At 41.4% G+C, this 17,448-nt stretch overlaps 3 protein-coding genes across 5 annotated transcripts in view; 2 read left to right on the top strand and 1 right to left on the bottom strand.

Moving 5' to 3' along the window:
- Window positions 1-190: 190 nt before the first annotated feature.
- prmt2 (protein arginine methyltransferase 2) lies at window positions 191-7,271 on the top strand. Its single transcript, XM_077536785.1, has 9 exons — window positions 191-451; window positions 809-1,006; window positions 1,096-1,257; window positions 1,386-1,550; window positions 1,664-1,839; window positions 3,426-3,555; window positions 3,637-3,773; window positions 4,955-5,114; window positions 5,205-7,271. The coding sequence occupies exons 1-9, from the start codon at window positions 371-373 to the stop codon at window positions 5,235-5,237; spliced, it is 1,242 nt and encodes a 413-aa protein (XP_077392911.1). The 5' UTR covers window positions 191-370; the 3' UTR covers window positions 5,238-7,271.
- Window positions 6,398-17,448, bottom strand: part of LOC144030460 (uncharacterized) — a 23,595-nt gene continuing 12,544 nt past the window's right edge. The window contains exons 2-3 of one of the 3 annotated variants that reach the window (XM_077536788.1): window positions 10,875-10,981; window positions 6,398-9,487 (exon numbers count right to left, since the gene is read on the bottom strand). In XM_077536788.1, the coding sequence (XP_077392914.1) occupies window positions 8,556-9,482 (927 nt within the window). In that variant the 5' untranslated portion in view covers window positions 9,483-9,487; window positions 10,875-10,981 and the 3' untranslated portion in view covers window positions 6,398-8,555. Of the gene's footprint in view, window positions 9,488-10,800; window positions 10,852-10,874; window positions 12,651-17,448 lie in introns of those variants that run through there. The other 2 variants (XM_077536787.1, XM_077536789.1) reach the window with 2 other exon arrangements.
- The window catches only part of sacs2 (sacsin molecular chaperone 2), a 17,715-nt gene continuing 11,725 nt past the window's right edge, over window positions 11,459-17,448 (top strand). The window contains exons 1-7 of the mRNA XM_077536778.1: window positions 11,459-11,555; window positions 12,478-12,553; window positions 12,760-12,799; window positions 13,205-13,292; window positions 13,786-13,897; window positions 15,519-15,665; window positions 15,755-17,186. Of these exons, the coding sequence (XP_077392904.1) occupies window positions 12,777-12,799; window positions 13,205-13,292; window positions 13,786-13,897; window positions 15,519-15,665; window positions 15,755-17,186 (1,802 nt within the window). The 5' untranslated portion in view covers window positions 11,459-11,555; window positions 12,478-12,553; window positions 12,760-12,776. The remainder of the gene's footprint in view (window positions 11,556-12,477; window positions 12,554-12,759; window positions 12,800-13,204; window positions 13,293-13,785; window positions 13,898-15,518; window positions 15,666-15,754; window positions 17,187-17,448) is intronic.

Below are 17,448 nucleotides of genomic sequence, written 5' to 3'. Positions count from 1 at the left end.
CAATCGGCTTCTTTCCCATTAAGTGCTGCCAACAAGCACTGACACATCCGCATACATTCAAGCCTTGCTCTCGTTTCTATGAAATATCATTTCTATTCAGAAATGTCCAACTAAACACCGTTTTTAATTGTAAAATTAATTAGTTGATTTGATATAAAATTTACTATTTCCGATTGTCTATGAACGCAACATGCGTGACGTAAACAGCAGGAAGTGCTTGCAAAAGTTGTGCTTTCCAGTCATATTTTTTACATTTGCCACCGTAATTCCAGCTCAATTTGACTTTTTTTTTTTACTACGCGTTATAGCAAAAATGTATAAATATATCTTTCGAGAGCATCATTAAGCGTCTCGATTCGCGTTTTAAGAGATGGAGGATGAGCTGGAGGATCTGGTGCCACCCGAGGAATATGTTGTTCGCTGGAGCTTTACTGGGCGTTGCAGTGACGAGGTTGTCTGTCTGTCTGTCTGTCTGTCCATCCAAAGTTCTGAATGTGTAAAATTTACTGTCCATGTATCATATTGCAAATTGGAATTGAATTTTGCCAAACACCTGGTAACCTGTAGTGGGTAATTAGTTATGACGTCACTATGTGCAACTAGAGTTTATATTGTGTATAATGCTAGCGTTGAGTGCGCCTTGTGTCACGTGACGACGTTTGTCACTCCAAAATGTCGAATGATGTAAATCTGGGAGGAGATAAATGTTTTCAAATGATGAGCGAACTGCACCTAACCCCTAATGAAGACCAAACACTGTAGAAAATGGACGCGTAGTAACTTGCCTGTTGTCTGTTGTGTTCAACAGCTTAGCATCAACAAAGGCGATCAACTGATGGTCCATGCCAAGATTACCCCTGAATGGTGGTGGGCTGAGCTGCGAGGGGTCTTTGGTTACGTCCCTGCCAGCTACCTCCACCACGGAGTCATTGAAGAGGAGGATGAGGAGGATGAGGAGGAGGACGCGTGGCAGGATGAGGAGTACTACTTGACTTATGGAACACTGGTCGGCCTCTTCACTGAATCACTGTAGTGTTATTAGATCAATTTCTATGCAGGAGGAAAACCATTTTCAATATATCGACACCATACCAGAATCTTCACTTGGAGATGTTGTCAGACAAGAGCCGCACGGAGGCGTACAGGCGGGTCATCGTCAACAACAGCGCTTCTCTGCACAGGAAGGTGGTGATGGATCTCGGCTGCGGGACGGGCATCATGAGTCTGTTCTGCGCTCAGCTGGCACAACCAGCAGCGGTACGAGTACAGTAGTAGGAGGCGGTATTTAGATAGTGGATATGCAGCAATTAGGAACACAGTCGATGACGATTTTACCATTACACGTTTCCACCATCTTGTGGTGTTATTGTAATGTCCTCTTGCAGGTGTACGCTGTGGAGGCGAGCTCGATGGTGCAGCACACCAGGGAGCTGGTGAAGCAGAACGCATGCGAAGAGGTGGTCACGGTGTTGCAGGGGCGAGCCGAGGACATCCAACTACCTGAGCAGGTGGACGTCCTGGTGTCCGAGTGGATGGGCAACTGCTTGCTGGTAAGAATCACGCTGCCTGAATGACGGAACTGTTTGAAACCGCTACAGTTAGCATGGGAATTTTTTTTTAACTATACCTTATTCCCATCCTTTTTTTTTTTTTTTTGCTCTAGTTTGAGTTCATGGTGGAATCCGTCCTGCTGGCCAGGGACCGCTGGCTGAGGGAAGGTGGTATGATGTGGCCTTCTTCCGCAGCCCTCACCTTGGTGCCATGTCAAGCCCGCCGATATTACGCAGAGAAAATGGCCTTCTGGGAGAATCCCTACGGCCTGGACTTCACCCCGCTTCAGTAAGACACATCAGTTAATGACCTGGAAGTCTGAAAATATTCAGAGAAAGAAACTAAAAATTAAAAAAAAAAAAACGAGATAAATTCACAGATTTGTAAGGGGGGTTGTCAAACTTGCGAGAAATTATACACATAAATTGTGCCAAGTCACAATACCCAAGTGGGCAAAAATTCCTTAATTAAATGATACTTTTCGGTCAGGTTTTCAAATAAGGAGATAGTAATTGCTTTTGCAGAGATTATGAACCATATTAGATTAAGAGGCACTTTGAAGAGGCACTGCAAGAAACTTGGCCTTTTCACAGTAGTCTGAAAGAGGTGCTGCTCCTCCTACAATGGCCTATTAGGGCCACGTGTAACTATTTTTACATGTATAAATACTATGTGCATTTACTTTTTTTTAATATTAACGTATAAATATATTTTTGTAAATTTGTGATTTTTTTCCTCACAAATTTGCCATTTTATAACGTTGCAAATATTCAAGTTTTCTTTTTCTTGTAAATGTGTGGGGGTTTTTTCTGGTACATTTGCCACTTTATAATTTCATAAATATTCAAGTTTTCAAATTTGTGAGTTTTTTTTTTCCTCATAGATTTGCCACATTGTTGCAAATATTCAGTTGTTTTTTTTTACTCGTAAATTTGTGAGTTCTTTCTCATACATTTGCCACTTTATAATGTTGCAAATGTTTTTTTTTCTTGTAAATTTGTGCTTTTTTTTCACGTACATTTGCCACTTTATAATGTAACAAATATTCCTTTTTTCTCTCACAAATTTGTGAGTTTTTTTTCTGGTCGATTTGCTACTTTATAATTTCATAAATATTCTTTTTTTTTTCCTCATGAATTTATGAGGTTTTTTTTCTGGTCGATTTGCTACTTTATAATTTCATAAATATTTTTTTTTCTCATAAATTTGTGAGTTTTTTTTTGCATAGATTTGCCACATTATATTGCAAATATTTGAGGGTTTTTTTTCTTGTAAATTTGTGCATTTTTTCCCCATATATTTGCCATTTTATAATGTCACAAATATTCAAGTTTTCAAATTTGTGAGGTTTTTTTTCCTCATAGATTTGCCACATTGTTGCAAATATTCAGTTGGTTTTTTTTTACTCGTAAATTTGTGAGTTCTTTCTCATACATTTGCCACCTTATAATGTTGCAAATATTTTTTTTTCTTGTAAATTTGTGCTTTTTTTCACGTACATTTGCCACTTTATAATGTAACAAATATTCCTTTTTTCTCTCACAAATTTGTGAGTTTTTTTTCTGGTAGATTTGCTACTTTATAATTTCATAAATATTCTTTTTTTTTTCCTCATGAATTTATGAGGGTTTTTTTCTGGTCAATTTGCTACTTTATAATTTCATAAATATTTTTTTTTTCTCATAAATTTGTGATTTTTTTTTTTTTTTGCATAGATCTGCTACATTATATTGCAAATATTTGAGGGGGGTTTTTCTTGTAAATTTGTGCATTTTTTCCCCATATATTTGCCATTTTATAATGTCACAAATATTCAAGTTTTTTTCTCATAAATTTGTGTTTTCTCAAAATGACATCATTCCTTGTTCCTGCAGGCCTCTCGCACTGGAGGAATTCTTTGCCAAGCCCAAGTTCAGCCACTTGATGGAGCCAGGCGACCGCCTCGCCCCTCCTGCCGACGTCATCTGCTTGGATATGCACACGCTGCAGGTGGCAGATCTGGAGGTACATCATCCAATCACTCATCTTGCCATTCCTACAAGTGCCAAATGTTAAAATGCGCGGGACTGCTGTTTCATTTCTCAGGAAATGCAGGGCGAGTTTCAGTTTCACCTAGAAAAGTCCGGCGTGTTCCACGGCTTCACCGCCTGGTTCAGTGTGTACTTCAAGAGCCTGGAGGAAGGGGGAGCGCCGGTGGAGTTGAACACCGGACCTGACTCAGAGTATGAAGCGGTCTATTTATCTATTTATTGTTGCATTTTAAAGTGGGAACCTTTGAAGTTGAATGCACCAAAATTTCAATACGGGTGGAAATCAAAACGTAAAAAAAACGTAAAAAATAAATAAATATTAAGCAGTGGTGGGCAAAATTTGGTCTACAGGCCACATACACCCTAATAAGGATAAGATAATCAATCTAATTTTATTTCTACATTTTAACAGTCAGGTTGAACATAGAATTTACAGTTACATATTTGTGAAGCAAACACAGACCACAAGACGTAAAATATTTCCAGCAATATCTAATAAACAGCAATAAAATTTAAATATTGCACCGCGCTCACCTTCCTTCCATGTCAGGTGATTCGATTGAGGCAAATGTGCTCCTCACTGTACCAACATGCTGCCCACTCAAAATCACAAGTCGATATATTTGTATGAAACACACTTCAAAGAAAAACAAGCCTTTTTATTCCAACATTCCGCCACCAATTAATACTTGTATTACAGTTAAGAATGTTAAAATATTACTTAAAGGGGAAGTAAAAAAAAAAAAAAAAAAAGATAATGTGTTCTATGCAGCCACACTAGTCTAAATATGGAATTATGTTTATTATTATTAGTGGAATATGAGTTAAGCAGTAAAATCCAGCAGTTTTCATCAATATGAGTGGGTGGCCATTTTGACACTTGCTGTCGATTGAAATTGACATCACAGTTGCTCAGGTCTCAGGTAACAACCAATCACAGCTCAGCTTCAGAAATCAGGTGAGCTGTGATTGGTTATCGCCTGCGTCCTGAGCAAGTGTGATGTCATCTTCAGTCGACAGCAAGTGGCAAAATGGCCGCCCCATGAGACGGATGAAAACGGCTGGATTTTGCTTCATAACTCACATTCCACAAATATAATCAGAACGTCATGTTTAGACTTACATATATTGTAAAAAAAAAATATATATATTTTAAGTTGACTTCCTGTTTAAAGCATTGCCTGTCGCATTAATACTGTTCAGCTTTTATTGAATTCACTTCCTGTGAAATTGAAACCAAAAACAACTTGTGTTCAATTTTGGAGGTTCCACTGTAATCCCGTTGAGTCACAGGAAATCCAGATCCCACAACAACCTGGACTGCTCTCCTGTCACTCAAACGGCAACCAATTAAGGTCTGGTCTCGGTTCCAGGCCGACACACTGGAAGCAGACTCTGTTCATGCTGGACGAGCCCGTCAGCGTGAACGCCGCAGATCGCATTGGCGGAAGCATCATTCTGCGAAGGAATCCCACCTGGAGGCGCCACCTGACCGTCACCCTCCACTGGGACATCAACGGCCGCACGCAGGAGGCAAATTAGTCATCTGCCTGCGTATCGCGTCAATAATGACAAGTGGAGCCTCACTAAATATGACGACGTGCTTCCGTTTCTGATCTTTAGGTCGGCACGAAGAGCTTCCCCATGTGGCGCTGACAGCTTCTCGTCATCTGGAACGACGCTTGTCTGCTGAGTTTCTGGGTTTTGGGGATCAGCGTTTCACTTGTGACCGTTTCAGACCACTGACTTGAAGAATCAACCCCCCCCAGAACTTCTCCGGGACATTTTCAGGGACCGTATCCAAGCGGTTTGTACCACAGGCACAGATGACACCTTCTAAGTCCATTTTAAATACTGTACATGCATTTTTTAAATTCTGAAGAGTCTTACAAATATAAAAGGTGTAACCTCCAAAGGTGATCACAATCAATTTGGTCAACTTCTGATTTGCTGTTACCTCAAATTTTCCTTTTTTTTTTCTTTTCTTTTTTTTTTAACTAGGAGCACAGTGGCCCCTAACCTGAAATTTTAGGGGTGCAAGTAAAAGATTTAGGGGCACACATTCTAAATTGACCTGCAAATGAATATAGTTATCCCACTACAACTCATTTTCACTATATTACTGAGAACAGGTCTGAAATGTTCAGCAGACGTAAAAATCAAGAATAGTAAATACATAACATTAAAAAAAAAATAATTTAAAAAAATCAGCATATTTATTGGTTACACTGGGCTGAGTAGATGAAAATTTTAGTTGCAGTGCCTCAAATTTTGGGGCAAAATACAACCATTTAGGGTATGCACAACATCTACTGCATCCAATTTTTAATAAGTACAATTACAAGTTTAAATAGTCTCAAGTACAATAGAAGTTGTAAAGTTTTGATGTACCTACAGTACATCATTTAAATGAAAACCAATGTTCTCATTCAAACCGCTTTTTGTTACGCTCGTTTAGACATGAAAGATGTTATGTAAGAGACACTGATTAAAAAAAAAAATACCCCAAACCTAGGAAAATAGTAACTAACATTCATTAACAGATCGTCACATAAGATTGTACAGGCTTGGCCATGTTTGTATGTAATTTCCAGCTAAAAGAGCCAATCGGCAAAAAGAAACAAATGTGGTTTGGGGCATAACTATACCTGGATGAAATAATACTCCAAACGGAGTATTTTGGTTTTTTACCCACCCCACCCAATTTTCCATGGAAAACATTGAATATCAGCATTTTTTTAATACACTTTGGGTTGGGTGGGGGGTGTTACAAAACAAAAATGAATTTTATAATCTCACCAATGCATTTGAATGGCCGCCAATTACACGTGGATTTTATTATTATTATTTATTCATTTTTTCCTTTCGGACACATTACAGTTTACATCAATCACATCACATCATTTGCAACATTGACATCCGAAAGAAGGGCTGACGGGTAGAAGCCGAAGCTTATTAGAGACCCGTCCCCATCGACCCATTACTATAACGCATCAATCATATACATTATTTAGAATAGTCATTAATTGTTATCGTTATTCATCCCATACTATCCCAGACGCTGCTCGCTCAGTTCATCTTGAATGTCCGTGTGTAGATTGTGGCTAGTCCCAGTCATTTGGCACTGGTGAGTCGGTCCCCAGACGCCACCAGCAAGCCCACCCCGCCAGGCAAGCGCAATTCTTCTCTTTCACCAGTAGGGTCTTCGCTGACCTCGGATCAGCTTTCACACATGTTGTGCTTTCCAGAAGAGTAGATCGGCTTGCATTCGGCCCATTGCTTTCAAGCAATTTCAGCACTCGATTCTGGTCAGGTAGCACCACTGGTTGCTAGCACGTTGTTGATCTGATGACTCCTGTGCGCTGCCCAGCCTAGCTCATCCAGCAGAGCGGCCCACGCCAGCTGCATTCCAGGAACCAGACCACCAACCCCCATTTTGCGTATTGACAGCAGATTCATTGGAGCCACAATACGGCCTTATCATGTAGCCTTGACTGTTAGAACAAATGTCCAAACGGAATTCGAGCCAGACAATGTTTAGATTCAAACGGGAACAGCAATACATGTTATCAATGCAGGTGTATAAACAAGAGTTAGCCTTGGCAAAGTCAGCAAATAATCATATACAACTCCAGCTTTGGGTAATTAGTGATGTTGTTGTTGTGATATTGTGAATTACTGTTGTCTCTCAAGCGCACCTCAGCTCCTTTCACGATTCGTGTTTTTAGTTGACCAGAGTTATCTTTAGTTTGAATAAAAATTCGTCAGTCTTTTGTCCACGTGCTTTCGATAAGTCCATTCTTTCTCATTTGTCGAGCTTTTTTGGCGATGTCAGCATTCCGTTTGGTGAGGTTTTCGTTGATGTAGACATGTTTCCCACGAAGCTTGTGACGGTCTCTCAGAAGAGCAATCTTTTTCTTTCTGTCAACAAACCTGATCAGAACTGCCGGTGGTCGTGTCCCTCCAGTCGGGAGCGAAAAGCACATCTGAATGTGCGCAGGATCAACAGTTAATCCCAAATCTCTGAGTTGAAGTGTCACTTGCTGTTCCACAGTCTCGTTCCCTGAATATTGGTCAGAATCTTCCGTGCTCGTGCTAGCCGCAGCTCTCAAAGGGCCACGGCGCGGCTTGATCTCGATACCGGTGACTATCACATCGTTGATACGAAGATTTTGTTCCAAATCATCCACTTTTTGTTCCAAGGCAACAATGCGTCGATCTTTTTCCTGTGTCTCTTTCTTCAATTGCTGTGTTTCCTGAAGAAGTGGCTCAATGCTCTTCTTCATTTCAAGTAATTCGGCAACCATTCCACTGAGTTTTTTAAGAGAAGATTTTATCTCCTCAATCTCGTCAGCTCTTTTTCCGCCAGGCATTCTGCAACAATGTAGTTAAAAATCCCAATGCAAAAATCAACAAGTAGTTAGATTCACGAGCGAGTGCAGGAGCAAGTACAGATGCGTCCTTCAACAATTTTCACTATGGACTGACCAGCCCGACTCGGTCTTCGTGAATAGCAACACCAAAAGGTATTTGGAAATTCTCCACTGCACAGACCACACCACCGTCCATCACAAAATCATGCAGAATGAAACAATATCGTCATCAATAGGGCTGGGCAACATATTGAAATAAATACCAATATCACAATATCATTGCGATGCTTATCGCAAAGACTTGCAATAAGTTTCATATGCTTTCATTTCATCTGAATTTTACCAGTCAGACGCAAACTTAATTGTGCATCACCATCTAATAGTTGAACATTATCTAGGCTAATTGCAATTAACTAAGAATACATTGAGCTTGCTTATTTTGTCACATGAAAACATATTTCATTAGATAAAAAAAAAAAAAAGTTTTTCCTTAGGTACATGTTAAATAATCGCAATTATCTAAAAAAATTAGTTTAGGAAATCTTTCACTTTAACTACTGAATGTGAACTTGCGCAATATTCCAATAAAGATGCCATAAAGTCACAATTTGACCCCGGAGCCCATCGTGACCTCAGCGGGCGCCGACTGAGCGACCTCCGGAGGTCGCTCAGTCGGCTTTGACAGCGGGATGAACAACGGGGGTTTCACCACGTCGCCGCTTTTTTCCCCTTTCTGCCTCAGATGTTTATCGCAGTGGTTGATAAACGTTTCCAGCTTGGCAAAGGTCTTGTTGCACACTTTGCAGTGATAAGGCCGCAGCCCCTTTTCGAGGCGGACGTGCAGCCTGATGTAGGACGACCTAATGAAGGTGCGGCAGCAGACGCCGCACTTCAGGTCGCTCACGCCGGAGTCGGGCTGAGCTGCGCTCGCCGCCGCGTTCTCTTCGGCCTCGCGAGGGAGCGGCGGCGGCGCGGAGTCGAGCGTTTCGCCGCGCTCGTCACACGTGCGCGCCCGCTCGCCCGCGTGAATTCGGGTGTGCGAGAGCAGGCCCGACTTCTGCGTGAAGGCCTTGCCACAGTAGGAACACTGGAAGGGTTTCTCACCTGTGTGAATTCGCCGGTGGGTTTTGAGATGTGCGGCCCGCACGAATGTCTTGCCGCACTCGGGGCATTTAAAGGGCCTGTTGCCGCTGTGGATGACCTGGTGGGCCACCAGGTGGGAGTTCTTGTGGAACCACTTGCCACAGGTGCCGCACTGGAACCGCCTCTCTTTGTTGTGGGAGGCCAGGTGTAAGGTCAAGTGAGCGGAGGAGGTGAAGGTTCTTCCGCACAGTAAACAGCTGGGCGGCTCCATGCGGACCTGCCCTTCGCCGAGGGGGTTTCCGTCCTCCCGGCAGGACGGACATCCGGACGCAACGTCATGCTTGTCCGTCGGTTTGGTTTGATCCGACTGCGGGAGACAGAAGCTCCGTCCGCACTTGGAGCACTGCTGCTGCTGCTGACTTTCTGGGCTGCTTTTCTCCTGCATGGTGCCTACAAACAGCAGAGACACATTCCATCAAACATGCATGTGAGGTCTGCTGTGTAAAAGTCAATGCCTCGGTGTTAGATCTGACCCAGCACCAGCACATCATATATTGTGGCTTCGTAAAAGTGTGCCTTCTTCATTTTTCTTCTCCATTTCACCATAATGCTTTAAGCTTTTGTTTACATCGCGGATGACCGCTACTGTGCATGTGCGTCACAGACGTGGCATCCAGCCAGCAGGACAAGCGCCAGACGAGGCAGTCTTTGATAGGGAAAAAAAAAAGTGCCAAATAAATAAATAAATGACTTGTCGACTATTAATATTGTTGTATTATTGATCGTCAAAGTCGTTGTGACGATTTGGTAATGCTAATTAATATTCGATTCATGGATTTAAAGAAATGCCCTTTATTTCATCCATCCATCCATTTTCTTGACCGCTTATTCCTCACAAGGGTCGCGGGGGTTGCTGGCGCCTATCTCAGGTTGCTCCGGGCAGTAGGCGGGGGACACCCCGGACTGGTTGCCAGCCAATCGCAGGGCACACAGCAGACACTAACAACCATCCACACTCACAAGCACACTTAGGGACAATTCGGAGCGCCCAATTAACCTGCCATGCATGTCTTTGGAATGTGGGAGGAGACCGGAGTACCCGGAGAAGACCCACGCGGGCACGGGGAGAACATGCAAACTCCACCCAGGAAGGCCGCAGCCTGGACTCGAACCGGAGTCCTCAGAACTGGGAGGCGGGCGTGCTAGCCACTTTGCCACCGTGCCGCCTATGCCCTTTATTTCACCAAAAACCTAATTTCGAATTCTAGTGTGAGTTTATATTTGGTTGTCACCATTTTTATGACTTCTGATTTCAAACTCAATTTGTTGTTAAAAATGTGTATGATAATTAAATGCAGGAACATGCATATATAATACTATGGTGAGGGGATTATACATTTATTTTTGCTGTCAAAAAGTCAGTTGGGAGCCTGGGACAGGTTCTCACCACTGACCCGAATGAGGACAAAGCGTTGGAGAACTTAAACACTGCAGAGTAGTTCCAGCACCACTGTGAACTAGGAGAACTACCCCCTAAAATGGCGTGTTGTTCAATTAAAACGAAAACAACGTATCATTATTATCTCAGCGAAGGCTTTTGAGATCTCATTTATAATATTTAGACCGCGTGGGTGTACTTAATAAAGTGGTCAGCGATGGCAACATCACTGCAGCGTGAAGCTCGTCTAAAATGAAGGAGCCTTAGCGTGTGAGTCAACTAGTAATCAATCTGAAGCGCACAGAAACGACAAAAACAAGCTTACCACCCTGCGCTAAAACCCATTACCATAACTTCAATACGTATTAAAATAAGCATTTTTCGTGTTCATTTACATACCAATATCAAAGAGCGACGGTGGAAACTGTCCGGCTACCCTGCGGCAGCAGAGGGAGACAAAGTCACGTGGCTGCGCCACGCTCAGGGGAGAAAGCGCCACCTACAGGCTGGAGGTATAAACAACACTTAAATATCAAGAACCAGTCAGATACAGTTGATGGAGAAAGGCAATCGGTTTTTTTATTTCTTATTTTTACAATATTTAATGGACATCTCAAATGACAAAGCAGACATACAACTTTACTTAAGGCCACTTCAAACTCTGATAATATCTTGTGTGCTGTTATTGCATTTTTTTAAATAAAGTAGGCCTGAATGTTGGATTCAGACTGATACCAGTACGAGTATTCATTCTTCGAGTACTTACCAATACTGAGTACCGATACACCAAATAACTTTTTTATTTTTTTTATTTTTAGCTTTCTTTGACTCGCTTAAACTTGATGACCATTAAAAAAAAAAAAACAGTAGAAGCCTACCACCTTGTGGTCATCTTCACTCACACCGGCAGTGGTGTGATGGGTTTTGTTTTTGCAGAAAAGAGAAGTTAGCGGGCTAGTGAAAGGAAGGGGATTAGAAAAAAAAAAAAAAAGTCAGCGTGACATCACTACTCCCGGAGTCTTTAAATACGACAGCAGCACGGAAAGCATCAGATCAGCCAGGAAAAGGATCATGATCGAGGTAATGTGCATTTTCTTCTTCTTCTTTTGATTATTATCACCATCCTCTGAATATTCGCTGGCACAGTATTTAGAAACTCATTTTAGATTTCACTATTTTTCACTCTACTTCCGCTTTTTATTTTATTTTACTGTTAATTGTGTACTTAATTCGTAGTTAAACAAACATTGAAGTGGACGTTTTCCCTTCCAGATGTCCACAAAGGTTATATAAAAATGAAAATACAATTTATTGGGTGACTCAACGATTTTACAAATTATTGGCAAATTATTACTTCCAGGATCAACAAACATACAAACCGTTAATATATTGCTGCAATGACGGAGAATAACCACCACCAAGAACTTCAAAACAAGCAACAAAGAATCAAAGGAACACCCAATTGTAACATAATTTGCAACACGCTATATGAAAGCAGGAACGCAAATGTCTACTGTTACTATTTTCCGAGTATTTCTTTTGTGTTAAATGTTTTACTGTCTGCGCCACGATTTTCGTTTGTCTTTTGGAACTGCAGTTGAATGATTTTTCAGTTTCGTTTCTCTTAAAATGGTAACTTTCACTTTGGCGCAGCAGCGCCACCTCATGAGTACTGCATGAATTACTTTCACAAGCGTTGTACATATTGCATATGAAGACGTTCCGTGACCAAGCTCATAACTCTATTTACTTAGATATCAAATCAATAATGCATTGACATGAAATTATTATTTATTTTTTGTTGTTGTTGAGGACTTTTATTAAAAGGAAAACAATAAAATCATAGAGCACACTAGATGAGCATATGCAGACTGCAGTGTGGCCCTTTGCCTGAATTCAGCATTGAGGCTCCAAGCCACCGCCAACCGATCAGGAAGAAAGTAATTGTGGTCAACGCCTCCACGTTAGTATCAAACAGTAGTTTCTCTTTTAATTTTTCCAGATATCTTCTCCTTTGCCTCACGATATCCTGCAAATCTTTTGCCTGATGACACATGAATAAGCAGCTTGATTCTTGGGTGAGTCTACAATCCATCCAATCAATTTCCAAGGCGTTCATGCTTGTATTGAGGACAGACGCGTACAATAACTCTTTTAGCATTTCCGGTTCCATCATCATCATCATCATCATTTTCCCTTGCAACAGGCTTAACGTCATTTTTACCCACACAAACACAAATAAAAAATGTAATTGCTCCAACGTGATACTGTGACTTTCTTACAGAAGCCACTCAAAGAAATATGAGCACCAAGAAAAAAACACGGTAAGCACCTTTGGATCTTTTACCGAGCGATGGGAATGATGTCATGATTGTTGCAAAGCACATTCCACTTCCACATTACATAAGCTGCTCATCAAGAATTGCTGCTCATAGAATTAAATTTAGGATTCTGAGAAAATGTTATGTTGGTTTTACACTTAACACAGTCCATTATGCTGACCCTGGTTGTCATGGTAACGCCAAGCCTTGCTTGCACACTCCGCATTAGAGTGAAGGGTGAGCACTGGTTTATTTGCATGAGACAGGACAACTTCCCAAACTCGGCTTCTGTGAACAAAATTGTTTGCTGAGATGTGCGTAATTCGTGACCCCCGAGGCAGACATTTCAATTGATGGGGGGTGAAATATGGCATATGTCTCGTTTGAATTTTATTTTCTTTGGTGCAGGACTTCCTTCGGGGCCACAGCGCCGCCCTTCATCGACTATTTGAAAGACATCCTACGTCGGTATCCAGACGGTGGGCAAATTTTGAAGGTGGGTCTTATCAAAACTGACATTAGCAACATTCATTTGATCACTTTTTATTTTTGTAATACAGTACATCACATTCCAAATCATGCTAAAGAAGTTTTCCCTAATTTTCCTAAATATTGAATGCAAATGAAACTGCTTAATTTTCAAGTCATCAACTGGTAGAGAATATATTTTTTTCAAGGGAAAATAATACAAATAAAACTTTATATGTTTTTGATTGCAAAGGATTTTAATTCATCAAATGACTATTTTCAGTTCTTTGCAACCTATAAAAATTCTTAAAACTTGATTGTGTGTAATAATTTGGAAAAGTGTGTTTTACTTTTTCTATTTTTGAAAATTATACTATTGGTCCAAAACATGCAAATTATGCTAATAAGACAAATTGGAAAGTGTCATTTGCATCGCTATTTAGGAAAATCAAAGAAAAACATCAGTTACAAAATAATTTGGACTTAATTGCTGTTTTTTGGTTTGTTTTTTTTTAAATTAGGAGCTGATTCAGAATGCAGATGACGCTCAAGCCACCAATGTGACTTTCATCCATGACGAGAGAAGCTACGGAACGAAAAATCTTTGGACGGACACTTTGGGACGATTCCAAGGTAGCCATGATGAAGAAGCTCACAGTTCACTGCGGTTCTCTGTTTGTGTGACATGATTGTTGATTGATTGATTGATCTTTTCCGAGAATTTTGGTCTGATCGTTCCACTGTAATGTAAAGTGGCCAATATTTGCAGCATTTTCTCTAATGAATTCAGCGGTAATGTTTAGTGATAATACATAAACACTTAACACAACCACTGGCTCCTCTTTTTGCGCTTGGCAATAGCGCAAGCTTCAGGTTGTTTATTAAATGACTATTCTTACTTTTATGTCACAATCATAATCCGGTCGGCGGTAGGTAGCATTACATGCAAGGGCTTAGCTATTTATTTATTTTTCTTTCTTTGCGGAGCAGTTTTGCGAATCAATGATTTGATTTGAGGAGCAATTCCTAATTTTGTAGAGTTTTTTTTTTGTTTTTTTTTTGGCAGGTTAATACTCGGGATGTAACGGTATCAAAACATCACGATAAAATATTATCACGATATGAAGGTCACGATACAATAATTATCACGATATTGTGCGGGCGTTGGCGATATTTAAAAAAGATCACAATATTGTAAAAAAAGAGAGCTCATACTAAAAATAAAGCACAATATTGTGCTTTTGTACATAACTACAATGCATATAAACCACCTACAATTTCTAATAACAATATTGAGGCACTTACTTGCTAATGCAAGCACACATTGATCACTTCACAAGCAAATTAGGTTCCCCTTTATCTGACAATTAGTATAGATTTTAAACTTAGAAGGCCAAAACATCCCTACTGAAAATTAAATTGCACAAATAAACTAGCCACTAGAGGGTGCTAGATCTGCACAAATGTAAATCAACCTGACTTTTTTTTTTAACAAATGTGTTCCTTTTAAATATTGTGAACATGACGACGACGATATTGTGGCAGTTTTAATGTCGCAATATCACAATATTGCCCTTATCGTGACATCTCTAATGCTAGACTTTCGTCCGTCCCGGACAACAGGCGACCAATCGTTGAACGTGTCACACTGCGCAGGCGACGCTACATCAAGACAACCCAAAATCGTTTACGACATGCCCCGTTTGTCCGTGACCCTTCTGTTGGGCCAAATTCGGGCTATTTTCTTGTAGTATGACCAAGGCATTAGTCTTACTTTTAAGTTAGCTTAGCAATTAGCATGGCTTCTCCGTCTTTCCTTGTCATCCCTTCGTAAGAACGACACTTCTCATATTTGTAGTTTCTTCGTCGCCATGGAGGCGGTGATTAATGACTCAGGAGCTTGTCGGCAACGTGTTCAGCCACACAAGTAGCAGCAAAGCCTGTTGCTAGCTTAGCTGGTTGTGGCATAAATAGCACCGAATTTGCCGATGGTCGACCTCCTACAATTCATGCGTTATTTTGAGCCTCGCCAAAATATCACATCTGATTTTTGCCCTTAAGGCAGTCATCTTTATTATGAAGCAGAATTAAATAGGACTCATTTGGCTCACCAAAATTTGCATTAGACAAATCAAGAGGTTTTTGCATACAGACTTTCAGGCCCCGTTTTGTGCATATGCAACCTTGACCAAAATCATGTCATTAATTCACCGATAAAGCCCCTCGCTGATAATCCCCGTTATTTTCCACATAGGACCTGCTCTGTACAGCTACAACAACGCACCATTTACTGATGAAGACTGGGAAGGAATTCAGGCTGTTGGGAGGAGCGTCAAGCGCAACGACCCCACCACAGTCGGGAGATTTGGGATCGGTTTCAACTCGGTTTACCATATTACAGGTAAAAGCCCTTCTCAGATGTTCGGCGGAAATGCTCTGTGGAGATTTTTGTGACAAGTTCACTGACAATGTTTTTCTTCTCATGAACAGATGTACCAAGTATATTCAGCTCTGGCTACCTTGGCATTTTTGATCCCCAAGAAAAAATATTTGGAGAGAGACAAGGCGGTTTCCGTTGGTCGCTGGATGACGCAGAACACCAAGAAGCTCTGATGACTATCTATGATCAGTTCCAACCCTTTCGGGACATTGTTGCGCTCGTAAGTGGACAAGAGTGGTCCAAAGTCATTACAGAAGATCAGCACTTTGATGGGACAATTTTCAGATTCCCTTTGCGCGAGGAGGCATCAGACATTTCGGATAACTTGTACAACACAGATAAGGTTGTTGAGCTTTTTGATAGCTTCATTGGAGATGCAGACTTGAGCCTGCTGTTTTTGAAAAACGTTACCACGGTGACCTTGTTGCATATTGACGTCCATGGTTCTGTGAGCACAAGACTTGAAGTCAAGTCCTCGACTTCCACTGATGTTGTTTCGGAGCCCCAAGGCGAGACCGCCATCGAGGGTTCAAGCAGACTCAAAGTGTTGACCATCAGTTCCGAAGAGCACAACGAGACACAGTGGCTCGTGACAACGTGTACCATGAAGGAAGGAAATGTTGAGGAATTGGATACCCTCGCACAAAAGTTGAGCTTTCTCCCGCAAGTTGACTTGGCGTTCGCTTGCGGTGAGACGAGGGTGGCCAGTCGTGGCCGTCTGAGCTGCTTTCTCCCACTGCCGAACAACGAAAGCAACAAGACAGGACTGCCAGTCCACGTCAACGCCTGTTTTGGCCTCACGGATAACAGGAGACACATCAAGTGGCAGGAAGAAGACCAGCTACACGACGAACACGCCATGTGGAACGAATTGCTGATGAAGGCGGTGCTGCCACAAGTGTACAAAATGATCATTCAAGATGCAGTCAGACTTGCTCAAAAGGCTTTTCTCTCCGTGTCTTCTGTGTATGATCTATGGCCGGATCTTGACCACATTCAACACAAGGACAAATGGTACGTCATCGCCGTAGATGTCCTTCATCAGTTGTTCCAAGAAAATGCGGCGGTGCTGTCCCTCGCCAGAGATGAACGAAAGTTTATCAGTCCGTTGAAAGCTGTGTTCCCCTGCACTGGCCCAACGAGCCCCGAGACACAATCTGCCATTCGAAGAACTTTGCTTTCCTGTGGAGAGAATCTTGTAACTTTACCAAGCAATGTTGCAAGAGCCATAAAAACCGTCCACCCGCACGCCAACAGCCTGACATATGTGACTCCAGCATTCCTTAGGGAGCTTCTCCATAGCGTTGACATGCGGAACCTGTCCAGAGATGACAAACTCTATCTTCTGGAGTATATCCTGAGTGATGGGAAATACAGCGATCTCCGAAATCTTGAGCTTCTCCCACTCAGTGATGGCTCTTTTAGAGCTTTCACGGACAAAGAGGAGGACACTGCCTTGATTGACAGCAAGGAATTTCCAAGGTATGCAGAATTGTGGATTAATAGCATCTTGACTCATTAGAGTCCGAATGGGGTGCACTTACATGTGTGTGTGACCAGCAGAGGCACTACTGATTTAGTCTCAACTGGTTTGTGGCCAACAACTCGTATAAGCCACATTGGCATTAAAAATCACAAAAAATATAATTGATAATTTTACATTGCTGATGAAGGATAGTCAATAAATGCTTGCATGACAACAGTAAAAAAATAAAATAAAAAAATCATAAATTCTACCTTTACA

This window comes from Festucalex cinctus, chromosome 11, assembly GCF_051991245.1.
Source record: "Festucalex cinctus isolate MCC-2025b chromosome 11, RoL_Fcin_1.0, whole genome shotgun sequence".
In the NCBI taxonomy this organism is placed as follows: Eukaryota; Metazoa; Chordata; class Actinopteri; order Syngnathiformes; family Syngnathidae; genus Festucalex; species Festucalex cinctus.
This window is presented reverse-complemented; position numbering and strand designations above follow the sequence as displayed.

Coding starts and splice junctions, on each gene's coding strand:
- prmt2 (XM_077536785.1), top strand. CDS start 371: ATGGAGGATGAGCTGGAGGATCTGGTGCCACCCGAGGAATATGTTGTT. Junction 1,840..3,425: donor CTGGACTTCACCCCGCTTCA/GTAAGACACATC, acceptor TTGTTCCTGCAG/GCCTCTCGCACTGGAGGAAT. Junction 3,774..4,954: donor AACACCGGACCTGACTCAGA/GTATGAAGCGGT, acceptor TCTCGGTTCCAG/GCCGACACACTGGAAGCAGA.